Below are 16,200 nucleotides of genomic sequence, written 5' to 3'. Positions count from 1 at the left end.
TGTAACGATTTTCTCGATCACCTTGCCCAGGAAGGGTTGATTAGACCATAACTGGCCACATCATTATTTCCCAGAGATTATTTTTTTTAAACAGTGCATGGGTAACTGCCTCTTTTAGCAAGGGAGGGAAGACACCCTGAGCCAGCGATTGCCATTGGCCTGATCTAACATGGCTTCTCTTATGTTCTTATTTATTGTGGACATCAATTTACTGCTTTCAAGATTTTGAGAGGCAGGATGGACACAGATAAAGGAGAGAAGTGATGCCCTTCAAAGATCCTAAATTCCTGTCGACATCCAACTTGGCAACCAAATCGAAATAATCCATAAACTGGCCAGGCAGCACTAGCTGGATGCATATTAGCTGAGGCCATGAAGAGATATGCGTTCTTCATCACTATCATCCCAACCTCTTAGGCCTTCAGGTGGGTTCTACGGTGCCAGATTCACTCCACGTTTCCCTCCAAAACTTTTCTAGACATCTACCTGCTCTCATCAGATAACCCATCTCTAGCAAACCAAAACACTAGATTCTGCTTTGAGAGCAGAAGAGGAAGAAGAAGATATTGGATTTATATCCCGCCCTCCACTCCGAAGAATCTCAGAGCGGCTCACAATCTCCTTTACTTTACTCCCCCACAACAGACACCCTGTGAGGTAAATGAAGATATTGGATTTATATCCCGCCCTCCACTCCGAAGAGTCTCAGAGTGGCTCACAATCTCCTTTCCCTTCCTCCCCCACAACAGACACCCTGTGAGGTAGATGAAGAACATGCTAAATCTAAACCTTTGGGAAGAATGGTGCTTGCCTATTCTGCAGTGGGCTGCCTTTATCCAATCAAAACATGTTCTGCCTTTATCCAATCAAAACATGTTGGCTGTCCTTGGGTTTTTATGATCCTTGCTTAGAATAAAATGATCTGTCCAGTCTACTGGCAAATGTTAGCACTGTCCTCATTTGTCTCCAAAAACGAGGGAACATCTCCTCTCTGCAGGTAACGAGGATTTTATAGCCTGGTTCCTTCCAAAGTGTGTGACTTCTCTGGGGCTAAGGCCTCTTGCTTGTTAATCAGGGCACCATGCATCCCCGCCCCCCAAATAACACTTCAAAAGCTACAATCCTGGTACTTTAGTGAAACCCCCATGGGCTGATTATCAATCCTTTGATTAGCTTTATCATTGACAAAACCCTCCTCAATCTTGGATTACTGGCCTTCATTCATTTTATTATCTTCTTCAGGCATTTGTTTAGGACTTCCAAAGACCCAGCCAGCTCAGCTGTTAATTAGTAACAGAGCTGGGCATCATATACATTTGAAATTCGCAGATAATCTCTCCCAGCAGATTCATGTAGGCGTTAAACAGCATGAGGGACAAAATACGTAGATCCCCATGGGACTCCAAAGCATAAATGTCATAGGGCTAAGCAATAGCCCCAAGCACCCCTTTCTGGAACTGGAGAGTCAAGTAACAGCAGCTCCACTAAAGCATGTTGTCTCGCCCCTTCCCAACCCAACCAGCCTCTCCAGGAGGATACTGTGGTTGACCACAGGCATTTATCCTCATGCAAATTTATTCTTGAGATATAAATGATATATTTGTCTCATTAAGTGTGAACAATATGCTAAACAGTGTGCAGAATTGGTAATGCAACACGGCTTATTTAAAAAATGGTAAAGAAATGCATTTCTTCTTTGGAGATTTGAATTGAGCAAAACCTTCACTCTTTAATGCCCCCCCTTTCCCCCTCTCTGGGCAGAGAACAGGCAGGATGGGGGAGAAGTCAGTTCAAATGCTCTCTGGACTTACCTCAGCCCACCTTTATACAAATGCTAATAGGTCTAGATAATAGGATGGTCAAGCTCCCCACCCCCCTTTCTATCAGAGAACAGAGATATGGCGGAATTAAATATTAGAGAGATTTCAGGAAGGAACTCCAGGAAAAAAACCTCTTTAACCTAGCTTGACCTGTTCAGTGATTTGGAAAAAGAGAGGTGATAAAACTCAGGAGAACAAGGAGAAATGGCTCTTTGGTGCAGAACCCATCAGAGCAGGCAGAAGTCCTAACTGAGGACTGAAGGAGATAGCCAGTTAACCATGGGCTGTTCTGAAGAGCTAGAGGAAGCTTCAAGATAATGGTCGCTCTGTAAGAGATCTGTAACTTCCTAAGCTAAGGAGCCTGTCCTATATTTTAACATCCGATAGGGTGAGGGACAGAGTAATTATGTTCTACCCATTTCTTTTGAATCCCTTGCTCAGTCTGATGCTGTGCTAAAGTATTTTTGTAAACGTTTTCTTTTTAATAAATACTTTAAACCTTTTGATGGTGGTAGTGGTTCTCTGTACCATACACCATCTTGGACACGCTATGTCAAGAGTGACTCTTGCCATGTTAACTTTTGTACTGCTGTAACTTGTAGTAACCTTGAGGCGCATGCTTCTTAGCTATCTTCCTTCTGCTCACTATGTACCATTCATGAAGTATATTTATGCCCTGAGCCAGACATGCCAAGGTCAACCTGCATATCCTGGGAATGCATAATTCTGGGAATATCCTGCACCTGCATATCCTGGGAATGCTATTCTGGACTGAGAGGGGAGGAAACGCTATTGGTGGATTTTGGCACAAATTTTTAAATTTGTAACGGATGGAACTCAGATATATATAAGGGGGCTTTGCCTGACAAAAGCAGTTTTAGCAAGATTCCTCTGGCCTGCTGCGTCCCTATGTCAGTCTTTGGTGGAGACAAAAGCCTGGATTGCAGTGTTTAAATTCTGGCTCAAAATTCATTTTAGAACAGATCCCAACAACCTTCTTGATTGTATGAAAAGAGACCCATATATTTCATCCTGGACAGCAGTGCTTCTGTCTAAACTCAATCAATTGGGGTTAGAGGTAGATGATTTTTCTACCGCTGATGAGTCATATATCTTCAGATGTATTAAACTGAGACTATGGGAATCGGAGGAAACGAAATTACGGCCAACTGACCCTTATATTTGCTCTCCAGCTTCCTTAGGTCTTTATGCTTTTTGTGGCAAAATGCCCAATTATCTATCAGACCTAACCACTCCAAGTCATCGCAGGGCATTTATGTTGGCTAGACTAAACGCGTTTCCCTCCAAAGTTTTACAAGGGAGATATCAGCGAGTCCCTTTAGCCGAGAGACTTTGCTCCTGTGGAGCAAATACCCCTGACTCAATCCAGCATATATTGCTTGATTGTTCTTTATACCATAACCTCCGTAAAGATTTATTTGGCAAGCTTTCTTTTTCTCCAGATTTGTCCATTCTGCCACCCTGTTATTATTTATTGAGTGATACTGAGGGGGTGGTTAGTGAGGCTGTGGCAAAATTTCTGGCTGACATCCTTAAATTTAATTCTGACCATGTTTGAATGCATCTGTAAGCTCGGTTTTATCTTGATTTTATCTCCAATGTTTAAATTTTTATATTCTGTGTATTTTTATCTGAATCTATTATGCCATTAAAGGTTTGGTATGGTAACAAAACCTTTTCGTTGGAGATAATGATGTGTTGAATTTTGGAAACCTTGCAGTACTTGACACACTATTTCAAAAAGAGCACCAGGGGAAAGCAGGCAGTTAACAAATGGCTATTCCTCCAAGGCTGCACAAGGCAGCGAACTGTCCCTGTGGTGACAATATGCTGGACAGTGGGAGACACAGAGGCAAGGCCTTACGACATGGAAGGAAAGCTGGGAGTGCTAACCCTCCCAGTGGGCAATTCCTACAAAGGTCTGGTGGGGATGATGGGTTACCCAAGAGAGAAAAGAGTCTCTCCAGGTGTTGGGAAAACCTTGAAGGACAGATTGGAACACAGCCTGCAGGCCAGAGTAGGCCTGCTCCACCACAGGTAGCAACAATGTAGACATACCTGAACAACTTCTTCTTTAGAATTAAAGTTGGATACCAACACATTTTTGCCATCAGACACTCGAGTAAGTGAAATGCACAATTTCCCTGACATCAACTGATGAGTATTTTCTGGAAGATTTTTGCGGAGTCCATCTCTTATTATCTTCATCACATTGAAGGAAGGGTGAAGTGGACCAAGATTTCGCTTCCTTGCTTCTCTGGCGAGCCTCAGAACATCTGCACAAGATTCCGCTGAAAAGACACATTACTGCTTATGAAATAGACCATTTACTTAAAAGATTTTTTTCCACATTATGATTTCTGGGTGCTTCTTTTTAAACAAAAGCATACTTTCCTTTAAAGAGCACCAATACAAATTTGAAAAAAAAAATTGCTGGATGAGCAGTGATGTTTTTTAACATTCAGGTTCAATGACAAAGCTACCAGACTTTTAAAATAATGAACAGTTTAGTAAGAAAAATTAAGAGACGTACACACACGTTCAAGTTAGAACCACAGGCATACAAAAGAAGAAGTGGTTACATTCTCTTGCCCTAAGAGGCTCTTGCACCTCAGTGCGAGACATAAAGACAGCCAGCATGGTGTAGTGGTCAAAGTGTAAGACTAAGATTTGCTTGTCACACCCAATGTCTCCTGGCTCCACTCCCAAAGTCTCCTGGCTCCACCCCCCAAAGTCCCCAGATATTTCTTGAATGGGACTTGGCAACCCTAGAGCCCCCAAAGAATGAAAGGCATTAAAAAGGTGTGCAGTCCTTTTAAATGCGATGGCCATAACTCCCTTTGCAGTTCAATTATGCTTGTCACACCCTTGCTCCTGGCTCCGTCCCCAAAGTCTCCTGGCTCCACCCCCAAAGTCCCCAGATATTTCTTGAATGGGACTTGGCAACCCTAGAGCCCCAAAAGAATGAAAGGCATTAAAAAGATGTGCAGTCCCTTTAAATGTGATGACCAGAACTCCCTTGGAGTTCAATTATGCTTGTCACACCCTTGCTCCTGGCTCCGTCCCCAAAGTCTCCTGGCTCCACCCCCAAAGTCCCCAGATATTTCTTGAATGGGACTTGGCAACCCTAGAGCCCCAAAAGAATGAAAGGCATTAAAAAGGTGTGCAGTCCCTTTGGAGTTCAATGATGCTTGTCACACCCTTGCTCTTGTCTCCGCCCCCCAAAGTCTCCTGGCTCCGCCCCCAAAGTTTCCAGATATTTCTTGAATGGGACTTGGCAACCCTAGAGCCCCAAAAGAATGAAAGGCATTGAAAAGATGTGCAGTCCCTTTAAATGTGATGACCAGAACTCCCTTGGAGTTCAATTATGCTTGTCACACCCTTGCTCCTGGCTCCGTCCCCAAAGTCTCCTGGCTCCACCCCCCAAAGTCCCCAGATATTTCTTGAACGGGACTTGGCAACCCTAGAGCCCCAAAAGAATGAAAGGCATTACAAAGATGTGCAGTCCCTTTAAATGCGATGGCCAGAACTCCCTTTGGAGTTCAATTGTGCTTGTCACACCCTTGCTCTTGGCTCCGCCCCCAAAGTCTCCTGGCTCCGCCCCCAAAGTCCTCAGATATTTCTTGAATGGGACCTGGCAACCCTACTGTATACGTGAACACTCTCCCCTTTGTTTTCCTGCAGTGGGGACACGGCTGACACTCTCCATTCAAGGCATTTAGTTTCTTTTTCCAAAATGCAAAATACTTTGAATGCATCTAAGTCTTTTTAATGCATGTTGATGAATCTAGTCCCCCCCCCCCGCCCCACAGCCGCCGCCGCCCAGAGCGCCGCTCCCCGCCCCTACCCCTCCGCCGCCACGCACCCAAAGAGCCGCCTCCGACCAGGACGGCTCCGGTGAGGGCTCCGGCCGAGGCGCCGTAGACGTGGGGCGCGTCGCGGACGAGCTGCGGGGCGCGCTCCTGCAGGCAGGTGGCGGCGCCGATGTGATAAACGCCCAAGAAGCCGCATCCCGCGAACGACACGCTCTTGCCGCCCGACATCCTCCGCCAGGTGAGCGGCCCCGGAGACGCCAGGTGAGGCCCCTTCCGCACAGCCGTCGCCACGGTTACATCAGCAGGACCCCGCCCCCCGGAGATGGCGCCAGACGCCGCAGCCAATCGGGGCGCGGCATTCAAATCAGCAGCGGTGGGGAGGAGCCAGCGGGCGGGGTCAGGGCGGCCTGGAAGGAGCGACGTGGCCCGCTTTGCCCTCGGCGGGACTGGAAACGGGGAGGGCGTCTTTGCGCGCCTCGCTGTTAGGGTTGCCAATCCCCAGGTGGGGGCAGGGGATCCCCCGGTTTGGAGGGGAGGGAGATGTCTGCTGGGAACTCTGTTATTCCCTAGGGAGATTTATTCCCATAGAAAATCATGGAGAATTCATCTGCGGGTATCTGCGGCTCTGGGGGGGCTGCTTTTTGGGGGTAGAGGCACCATATTTTCAGCATAGCATCTAGTGCTTCTCCCCAAAATACCCCCCAAGTTTCAAAACGATTGGACCAGGGGGTTTAATTCTATGAGCCCCAAAAGAAGGTGCCCCTATCCTTCATTATTTCCTATGGAAGGAAAGAATTGAAAAGGTGTGCCATCCTTTTAAATGTGATGGCCAGAACTCCCTTTGGAGTTCAATGATGCTTGTCACAGCCTTGATCTTGGCTCCGCCCCTAATGTCTCCTGGCCCCACCCCCAAAGTCTCCTGGCTCCGCTTCCAAAGTCCCCAGATATTTCTTGAATTGGACTTGGCAACCCTACTCGCTGTTAATACAATAAAAGTGGCGGCTTGCAATAGTCCTGAGGAGGGGAATGAAAGTATGAAGCTGCCTTGTGCTGAATCAGACCTAGTGTTGCGAAGTCCAATTCTAGAAATATCTGGGAACTTTGGGGGTGGAGCTGGGAGACTTTGGGGGTGGGGCCAGGAGACATTGGGGCGGAGCCAAGAGCAAGGGTGTGACAAGCATAATTGAACTCCAAAGGGAGTTCTGCCATCACTTTTAAAGGGACTGCACACCTTTTTAATGCCTTTCATTCTTTTGGGGCTCTAGGGTTGCCAAGTCCCATTTAAGAAATATCTGGGGACTTTGGGTGTGGAGCCCTGAGACTTTGGGGGCAGAGCCAAGATCAAGGCTGTGACAAGCATCATTGAACTCCGAAGGGAGTTCTGGCCATCACTTTAAAAGGGACGGCACACCTTTTCAATGCCTTCCTTCCACAGGAAATAATGAAGGATAGGGGCACCTTCTTTCCGGGCTCATAGAATTGGACCCCCTGGTCCAATCTTTTTGAAACTGGGGGGGGGGTACTTTGGGGAGAGGCACTAGATGCTATACTAAAAATTTACCTCAAAACATAGCCCCCCCTCCAGAGCCCCCAATTCCCGCAGATCAATTCCCCATTATTTCCTATGGGAATCATTCTCCATAGGAAATAATAGAGTGCCCAGTAGACATTTCCCTCCCCCCCAAGCTTTCTAAAGGGGGGGAGGGCCTCCAAACCAGGGAATCCCCTGCCCCCTCCCTCTGTCTCACACCCAAATATGCTATACTGAAAATTTGGTGCCTCTACCCCCCAAAACACCCCCCCCCAGATACCCGCGTATCAATTCTCCATGATTTTCTATGGGCATAAATCTCCATAGGGAATAATAGAGTTCCCAGAAGACATTTCCCTCCCTTCCTCCCGCTTTCTGATGACCCTGAAGCGGGGGGGAGGGCCTCCAAACCGGGGGATCCCCTGCCCCCACCTGGGGATTGGCAACCCTAATCAGACCTTTGGTCCATCAAAGTCAGTATTGTCTTCTCAGACTGGCAGCGGCTCTCCAGGGTCTCAAGCTGAGGTTTTCCACACCTATTTGCCTGGACCCTTTATTGGAGATGCCAGGGATTGAACCTGGGACCTTCTGCTTCCCAAGCAGATGCTCTACCACTGAGCCACTGTCCCCTCCCCATCGCTGCCAGTCACCCACATCCTAACATTTGTGTGTGGGGGGGGGGGTGGACTTGTGGAGAGAGGAATCCCTCCCCATTGCCAAGACTGGCAGACTCCAAGCCCTCACACCAACTATAGAGCCCAGTGTTCTCTACTGTTGGCCTCTTCTGCCACCATGTTGGACCTGGTGGGACTGCCAGTCTCCTTTGCAGCTGAGCTTGGTGCAGTTGCCAGCTACCTCTACCCAAGGCTTTTTTGGTAGAACAAGCCCAGCAGGAACTTATTTGCATATTAGGACACCCCCCTCCCCCTTAATGGTACCATTGCTTTGCAGGAAAAGCCCAGCAGGAACTTACTTGTATATTAGGCCACACCCCTGGACACCAAGCCAGCCAGCACTGCATTCCTGCTCAAAAAAAGCCCTGCCTCTACCACTGCAGCTAGACATGGTGGGACTGCTGGCCTCCTCCACAGCAGCAGCAGCCGCCAGGCTTGGTGGGGCTGCCTATCCCTTCCACCAACGTGGCAGTTCCAGTGTGGCTGACGGCCTCCTCAGCCTCCACAGCTGGACCTGTCCTGTCTGCTGGCATCCACTGCCAGGCCAGAGTGGCTATCCACAGTTAGCAACCAAGGATGGATAATAGTACATAGACAAGTGTGAATCCACAGTACTTGCTGGGGGATCCTTCCCCACACTGCTGCTGCTTCTTTCCAGAGGGTGCTGTCTGTTGTTCTGGGCCTCGAAACAAGAGGAACAGAAGAAGAAGAAGATATTGGATTTATATCCCACCCTCCACTCCAAAGAGTCTCAGAGCGGCTCACCATCTCCTTTACCTTCCTCCCCCCACAACAGACACCCTGTGAGGTAGATGAAGATATTGGATTTATATCCCGCCCTCCACTCCAAAGAGTCTCAGAGCGGCTCACAATCTCCTTTCCCTTCCACCTCCCCCAAAAACACCCTGTGAGGTACATGAAGATATTGGATTTATATCCCGCCCTCCACTCCAAAGAGTCTCAGAGCGGCTCACAATCTCCTTTCCCTTCCCCCTCCCCAAAAGACACCCTGTGAGGTACATGAAGATATTGGATTTATATCCCGCCCTCCACTCCAAAGAGTCTCAGAGCGGCTCACAATCACCTTTCCCTTCCTCCCCCGCAACAGACACCCTGTGAGGTGGGTGGGGCCGGAGAGGGCTCTCACAGCAGCTGCCCTTTCAAGGACAACTCCTGCCAGAGCTATGGCTGACCCAAGGCCATTACAGCAGGTGCAAGTGGAGGAGTGGGGCATCAAACCCGGTTCTCCCAGCTAAGAGTCTGCAAACTTAACCAGTACACCAAACTGGCTTTTTTTTTTGTTTTTTTTAAAGTGTATATTTAATATAGTTGTGGAGTGTGGCCTCGGAAATGGCCTGGAAGAAAACTGAATTTTTCATCTCTTATTTCACCTTCAGCACTTATTGAATTTTAATGAGGTGGTGGCAGCTACATGCATAGATGGCTTCAAGAGGGGATTGGATAAACATATGGAGCAGAAGTCCATCAGTGGCTATGTCTGCAGCAAATGATGCTCTGTATTCTTGATGCTTGGGGGGATAACAGTGGGACGAATTGTAATGTCCTGGCCCCACTAGTGGATCTCCTGATGGCACTTTTGTTGCTGTTGTTAAGTGACAGTGTTGGACTGGATGGGCCAGTGGCCTGATCCAACATGGCTTCTCTTATGTTCTTCTGTGACACAGAGTGTTGGACTGGATGGGCCATTGGCCTGATCCAACATGGCTTCTCTTATGTTCTTCTGTGACACAGAGTGTTGGACTGGATGGGCCATTGGCCTGATCCAACATGGCTTCTCTTATGTTCTTCTGTGACACAGAGTGTTGGACTGGATGGGCCATTGGCCTGATCCAACATGGCTTCTCTTATGTTCTTCTGTGACACAGAGTGTTGGACTGGATGGGCCACTGGCCTGATCCAACATGGCTTCTCTTATGTTCTTATGTGACACAGAGTGTTGGACTGGATGGGCCACTGGCCTGATCTAACAGGGCTTCTCTAATGTTCTTATGTGACACAGTGTTGGACTGGAGGGGCCACTGGCCTGATCCAACAGGGCTTCTCTTATGTTCTTATATGACACAGAGTGCACTGTGCACCATGCAGGCACAGATTGCCCACAGCCCCCACTCAGCATTTCCTGGGCAGCTGAATGAGGGCTGCAGGCGAGCTGCACCTGCACTCTTGGAAGCACTCAGAGACTGGCAATCTCAGAGTGCCTCCGAGACCACACTGTGTAAGTGCTCTCCTCTGACTTCAGTTTCCCTTGCAAGGGAAGCTAAACTCTGAGGAGAACATAAATGTGATGGCCAGAACTCCCTTTGGAGTTCAATTATGCTTGTCACACCCTTGCTCTTGGCTCTGCCCCAATGCCTCCTGGCTCCACCCCCAAAGTCCCCAGATATTTCTTGAACGGGACTTGGCAACCCTAGAGCCCCAAAAGAATGAAAGGCATTAAAAAGATGTGCAGTCGCTTTAAATGTGATGGCCAGAACTCCCTTTGGAGTTCAATTATGCTTGTCACACCCTTGCTCTTGGCTCCACCCCCAAAGTCTCCTGGCTCCACCCCCAAAGTCCCCAGATATTTCTTGAACGGGACTTGGCAACCCTAGAGCCCCAAAAGAATGAAAGGCATTAAAAAGGTGTGCAGTCCCTTTGGAGTTCAATTATGCTTGTCACACGCTTGCTATTGGCTCCACGCGCAAAGTCCTCCTGGCTCCACCCCCAAAGTCCCCAGCTATTTCTTGAATGGGACTTGGCAACCCTAGAGCCCCAAAAGAATGAAAGACATTAAATAGATGTGCCGTCCCTTTAAATGTGATGGCCAGAACTCCCTCTGGAGTTCAATGATGCTGGTCACAGCCTTGATCTTGGCTCCGCCCCTAATGTCTCCTGGCTCCACCCCCAAAGTCCCCAGATATTTCTTGAATGGGACTTGGCAACCCTAGAGCCCCCAAAGAATGAAAGGCATTAAAAAGGTGTGCAGTCCCTTTAAATGCGATGGCCAGAACTCCCTTTGGAGTTCAATGATGCTGGTCACAGCCTTGTTCCTGGCTCCGCCCCCAAAGTCTCCTGGCTCCGCCCCCAAAGTCCCCAGATATTTCTTGACGGGGACTTGGCGACCCTACCGGAGGAGCGCCGTGAGCGATTTGTCCTTCCTGCGCCTTGCTCCGCAGACTGGCTCGGCCGCCGCCTGGAGGGGGAGCGCAGAGAGGCGCGGCGCGGCGCGGGTTGACCGAGGCGTGCCCTTTGCTGCCGCATCCTGCCTTGGCCGCCGCTGGAGCTGCGCCGCATTACATCACCGCCCGCGCAGCCCATTGGCTCTCCTCGGGCCCGCCGGGCGGGGGGGGGGGGCGGCAGTGCTCGATGCGCCTGGGCCCTTGGCGGGCGGCGAGGAAGGCGGGCGGCATGGCCGAGAGCGAGTGCGAGACGCCCAGCACCCCGGGCGAGTTCGAGAGCAAGTACTTCGAGTACAACGGGGTGCGCCTGCCGCCCTTCTGCAGGGGGAAGATGGAGGAGATCGCCAATTTCCCCGTGAGAGCGACCGATGTCTGGATTATCACCTACCCCAAATCAGGTACCCGGGCGCGGCCGCGGCTGCAGGGAGGGGGTGCAGAAGGGAAGGGCAGGGCTCGCTTCTTTCGCTGGCCTTGGCGCTAAGCCCGCCGCCGTTCCTTCCAGCAACAAGTCCATCCAAATAATGCCCCCCCCCCTTTACTTCTAAGGATTATTTCGGGGGATGGGGTGTGATTTGCTCAGCGCGACGACGGCTTAAGCGCCTGGTGGACAGCGTCGGAGGTATACAGCTGCAACCAGATGCTTCAAAACCGTTTCCCTCTGCCCTCTTGAGCTGTGCGATAGCATAGAAACTGTACACGCCTTGTTCAGACATGCTTGGTGGGATGTGTTCTGGGGTTAATTAGAGAGGACCACCTTGCAGAGCAGCTCCCCAAATGGCCAGGTGGACAGAAGATATTTGGCACTTTGAAAAGGCAGTGTGCTGGTTGCCAAAGCGTGTTCTGGCTGCTTCTTGAGCAGCCAACCTGCAGTGCTATATATGCTACGCAAGAAAAATGAGCAGTGGGCAATGGATACCTAGGGAGGGACGGTGGCTCGGTGGGAGAGCAGCTGCTTGGGAAGCAGAAGGGCCCAGGTTCAGTCGCCGGCATCTCCAAAAAAGGGTTCAGGCAAATAGGTGTGAAAAACCTCAGCTCGAGACCCTGGCGAGCAGGGGAGGGATGGTGGCTCAGTGGCAAAGCATCTGCATGGGAAGCAGAAGGGCCCAGGTTCAATCCCTGGCATCTCCAAAAAAAGGATCCATGCAAATAGGTGTGAAAAACCTCAGCTTGAGACCCTGGAGAGCAGGGGAGGGAAGGTGGCTCAGTGGTAGAGCAGCTGCTTGGGAAGCAGAAGGGCCCAGGTTCAATCCCTGGCATCTCCAAAAAAGGGTCCAGGCAAATAGGTGTGAAAAACCTCAGCTTGAGACCCTGGAGAGCCGCTGCCCGTCTGAGAAGACAATACTGACTTGGATGGACCAAAGGTCTGATTCAGTATAAGGCAGCTTCATATGTTTATATGTTTGGGGAGGGATGGTGGCTCAGTGGTAGAGCATCTGCTTGGGAAGCAGAAGGTCCCAGGTTCAATCCCCGGCATCTCCAAAAAAGGTCCAGGCAAATAGGTGTGAAAAACCTCTGCTTGAGACCCCGGAGAGCCGCTGCCTGTCTGAGCAGACAATACTGACTTTGATGGACCAAGGGTCTGATTCAGTAGAAGGCAGCTTCATATGTTCATATGTCCCCGTTTATGTCCTGTGTGAGCCTAGCCTGTTTACTTAGAAGTAAGCCCCACTGAGTGCAACTGGAACTGCAGCTCTAGGCATCTTGGGGCCTGATACAGTGTTCGCAGGACACTAACCCACCTGTAATAATTAAAAGAACCTTGTGACCTGATGCAAGCGGGCTCATTTTCCTTAGTCCTAATTAACAGGAAGCAGAATGACCATTGGTGGCATTTAAAGCACTCGATCTGCAATCCCAAGCATTATTGTTGGGCATCAAGCCTCGTTAATTTCAGTGGGACTTATTGCTGAATGTACATAAGGATCAGTTGAAAGGGTTCCAAGTTGTAAAGAAACCTGGGAGCGCTGGGCTATATATTGAAGCTGAATGAAAACTTTCAAGGTTGCCTGTTTAATGAGGAGGGGGGAGGGGGAGAACAAAGTGAGGAAGAGACTTGCCTGTTATCTGTGAGGTATTAGTTTTGTCATTAATATGCCATCTGTGTGCCTTGCGGTCTGCAGAGTATAAAAAGACGGGTCCCTGCCCCAGAGAGTTTACAATCTACATTTTGATATGGGGGGAACAACAAGAGGAGGCAGCGTGGTAAGGAAGATTACTCCATGACAGAAACCTGCTCATGGAGGGAGAATCAGGATGTGGTGCAAAGATTCTTATTTATATTTATATTTGCGGTGCAATCCTAGTGATGCTTTCCTGGGAGTAAGACCCATTGAATAAACTGTAGTAGAATTCAGAGTTAGGATTGGTCTCGAAAAGGCTTATATTGGTGTGAGTTGACATTGGCCCTCAGACTGCTTTTGCACAAAGAGAATTCTCTGCGCAATGCAAACGTGAGAGATATGCAATGGGAGCAGAGCACCTACATGTGGGAGTTTTTGGAGTACTTTCTCCTCTCTCTTTTTTTTTAACTTTCCCCTTTCACATGTACTTTGCAGCAGCTCCATGTTGGTTCTCATGCTGTGGTGACTCCTCCCCTTTTCTTTTTCATGTCAATCATAGGGCTACAATGGTCCTATTGATGTTAGAAATAGAATAGTGGCAATAGATCTTTATATTGTAATATAGCAATTTTTACAAAAAAAATCAAAAAGCTCTCTGGTGTTGTGATAGGAAAAAATAGTTCTCCCTTTCAGATTATTCTTCTTTTCTCCCCTTTCCCTACTACTTTCCTTCCTGTCCATCTTTTACCATTGTCAAGCACACCTCCCAACACTTTTTTCTAACAGAAACCAAAGCTTGGAAAGCTTGGCAAATATTTTTGTGGTTGCCTGGCAACTCCTACAATGGACACCAAGATCTCAAAATGTAGTCCTGCTAGATTCATCTTAAAGCTATAAAAATTGTTTCTATTTGGGATTTTCTTAATACCCTATGTATTTTTTTTTAAAGATCTCCAATTTTTCTGCAAACCTAGAGCTTTCTTTGGTCAATATTTTTGATCCATACTGTAGGGCCTATATCAAAATTGCAATAATGATCATGCAATGGCAAGTAAAACCATTATATTTTATTTACCCAGTGTGTGTCTTAAGTGTTTGTGTAGACTGCAGTCCATAGAGTCTGTGGGCTTCATTCCCACCACTGTCTATTAAGGTGTGTGAAGACATTTTCAGTAAAATGGAAGCACAGCTAACTGGGAGCCAGTTTGGTGTAGTGGTTAAGGGCGGGGACTGTTATCTGGGAGAACTAGGTTTGATTCCCCACTTCTCCATATGCACCTGCTGATATGATCTTGAGTCAGTCACAACTGCTCACAGAGCTGTTCTGCTCAAACAGGTCCTCTCAATTAGAGAGGCCCCTTTTGAGACTCCATTTAAGATGTAAAATTTATCAGATGTCAAAAAAAATTAACAGGTGTCTAAATTTGAACTTGAGTGAAAAAAACTGAAACTTGAATCATTTTGGCAACAATTGATATACTATATTAATATATACTATGGTGTGCTTGTTATAATTTTTTTTTCAGGGTTATGAACTTCAACTTGATACCCAAACATGGTGACAGGGTGACTGTAAGACTTTTTCTGTCCAAATAATATGCTCTTAAAATCTGTTCTCTAATTTGTTATCTAATTCCAAGTTTGATTCCGATCCTCCTACCTGCTCTGATGGCAGAAACAAGATTCACATGCTAAAGTAGCATAGGGTGCAACAGGTTGCAGCTTTCCCTCAAGAATAGGTTATATTCAAAGTTTTGCTTGTAGAAAACTGACAAGGCATTCTTCAGCCAGTCTACTCAAGAGTTCTGCTTAGGTCTACTGATTGGGACTTCCTCCCAGGATTAAATATTTATTTGCATCTGATTGTTATATTATTCAGTCATCATTTCTGTTGTTAAGATCCTGCAGATTCTTGACAAACATTTCACTGAGTGTGGTGGGCTGCTCAGAAGTTGGCAGCAGCGTGCAAAGGCTAGATTAGAGCTCAATGAGCTATATCTTTGTTGGTCTTTTAAGATGTACTTCTGAAATATTGATAGCATGAAGGAAGTACTAAAAGCACAAGTGGATTTGCCTTTTAAAACCATTCAGGTTTTTAGTCTGTCTTCCCTGTGCTGGACCCGTTTCTGCTATAGTGTCTCATTTTTGTGAAAACGTTGACTTCATGCTAGCATGCTGATACTAATGTGAGATCTTCGAATTTACTGTTTCCAGACTTGCTTGATCGTAAGAAAGCCTTGTGGACATTACATGCTCAAAGGGAAACAAAAAGCATGAGTAAGGTCTCCCAGTTTTCCATTGCTGGTGTAATGTTTGGGAGTAATTCTACAGCCAGGTCTTGCAACTCTTAGGACATTTCATATGACAAGGTTACTATTTTTTTTTGTCCAGAAAGGATTTCTTGCCATTGATCTTATGTCAGCTAATCTCCAGTGTTGATCTTTGATTCTGGATATATGTAATATGATCTTGCCTTTTATAATGCAACTTGCTGGCCTGTTATGAGTTTGCTTTGCTCATTGTTTAACACATGTAATCTTAAATGGAATAGAGTGCACAGCAGACTCACAAGAAAGCTGCAGCCTCCCTATTCTTTGACCAGTTTTGCTTATCAGAACTGCTGGAAGAACAGTTTGGAGTTTCATTTCCAAATAAAAGACACTTAACAGCTGTTGGGGGGGGGGGAGTTGGGCACATATGTTTCAAATATTTTGCCACTGCTTTATCATGCCTTGAATTGCTTATGTCATTACCTGCCATGCCTAGCATAGAAGTATCTGGCCCTACCCTATGAGGTCAGTTCTAACAAGAAATGTCTTTGCTGTGAATATGTATCTCTTAAATAAACTCCTTATTTGATTCAAATGAAAGAGGTTGAGTTAATGAGAACTGCACAGAACTTGACACATTTCCCTCTTCAAATGTTAGTTACCAGAAAGCACTGCAAAGACACACAACCCTGACCTTAGAGTTCCCAGATGAAATCTGCTACCAGGGCTGGATCTAGGGGAAGCAAGATGGGGTGCCTGCTCCTGGCACCATCAGGGGGCCACCAAATTGGCTACCCCATCCATGCTTTTCTCCTCCCTGGGGAGGAGAA

The 16,200-nt window shown here is 47.6% G+C and overlaps 2 protein-coding genes across 3 annotated transcripts in view; one reads left to right on the top strand and one right to left on the bottom strand.

Annotated features, from left to right (window-relative positions):
- The window catches only part of LOC132585641 (1-acylglycerol-3-phosphate O-acyltransferase Pnpla3-like), a 37,774-nt gene extending 31,787 nt beyond the window's left edge, over nt 1-5,987 (bottom strand). Inside the window, exons 1-2 of the mRNA XM_060257491.1 lie at nt 5,707-5,987; nt 3,900-4,132 (exon numbers count right to left, since the gene is read on the bottom strand). Coding sequence (XP_060113474.1) covers nt 3,900-4,132; nt 5,707-5,884 — 411 coding nt within the window. The 5' untranslated portion in view covers nt 5,885-5,987. The remainder of the gene's footprint in view (nt 1-3,899; nt 4,133-5,706) is intronic.
- A 5,267-nt stretch (nt 5,988-11,254) lies between these two features.
- The window catches only part of SULT4A1 (sulfotransferase family 4A member 1), a 45,192-nt gene continuing 40,246 nt past the window's right edge, over nt 11,255-16,200 (top strand). For both annotated transcript variants that reach the window (XR_009556329.1, XM_060257492.1), the window contains exon 1: nt 11,255-11,438. Coding sequence is in view for 1 of the 2 variants with exons in the window: in XM_060257492.1 (XP_060113475.1) it covers nt 11,270-11,438 (169 nt within the window). In the remaining variant the exon portion in view is untranslated. The remainder of the gene's footprint in view (nt 11,439-16,200) is intronic.

The sequence above is a fragment of the Heteronotia binoei genome, chromosome 17 (assembly GCF_032191835.1).
Source record: "Heteronotia binoei isolate CCM8104 ecotype False Entrance Well chromosome 17, APGP_CSIRO_Hbin_v1, whole genome shotgun sequence".
Lineage (NCBI taxonomy): Eukaryota > Metazoa > Chordata > Lepidosauria > Squamata > Gekkonidae > Heteronotia > Heteronotia binoei.
This window is presented reverse-complemented; position numbering and strand designations above follow the sequence as displayed.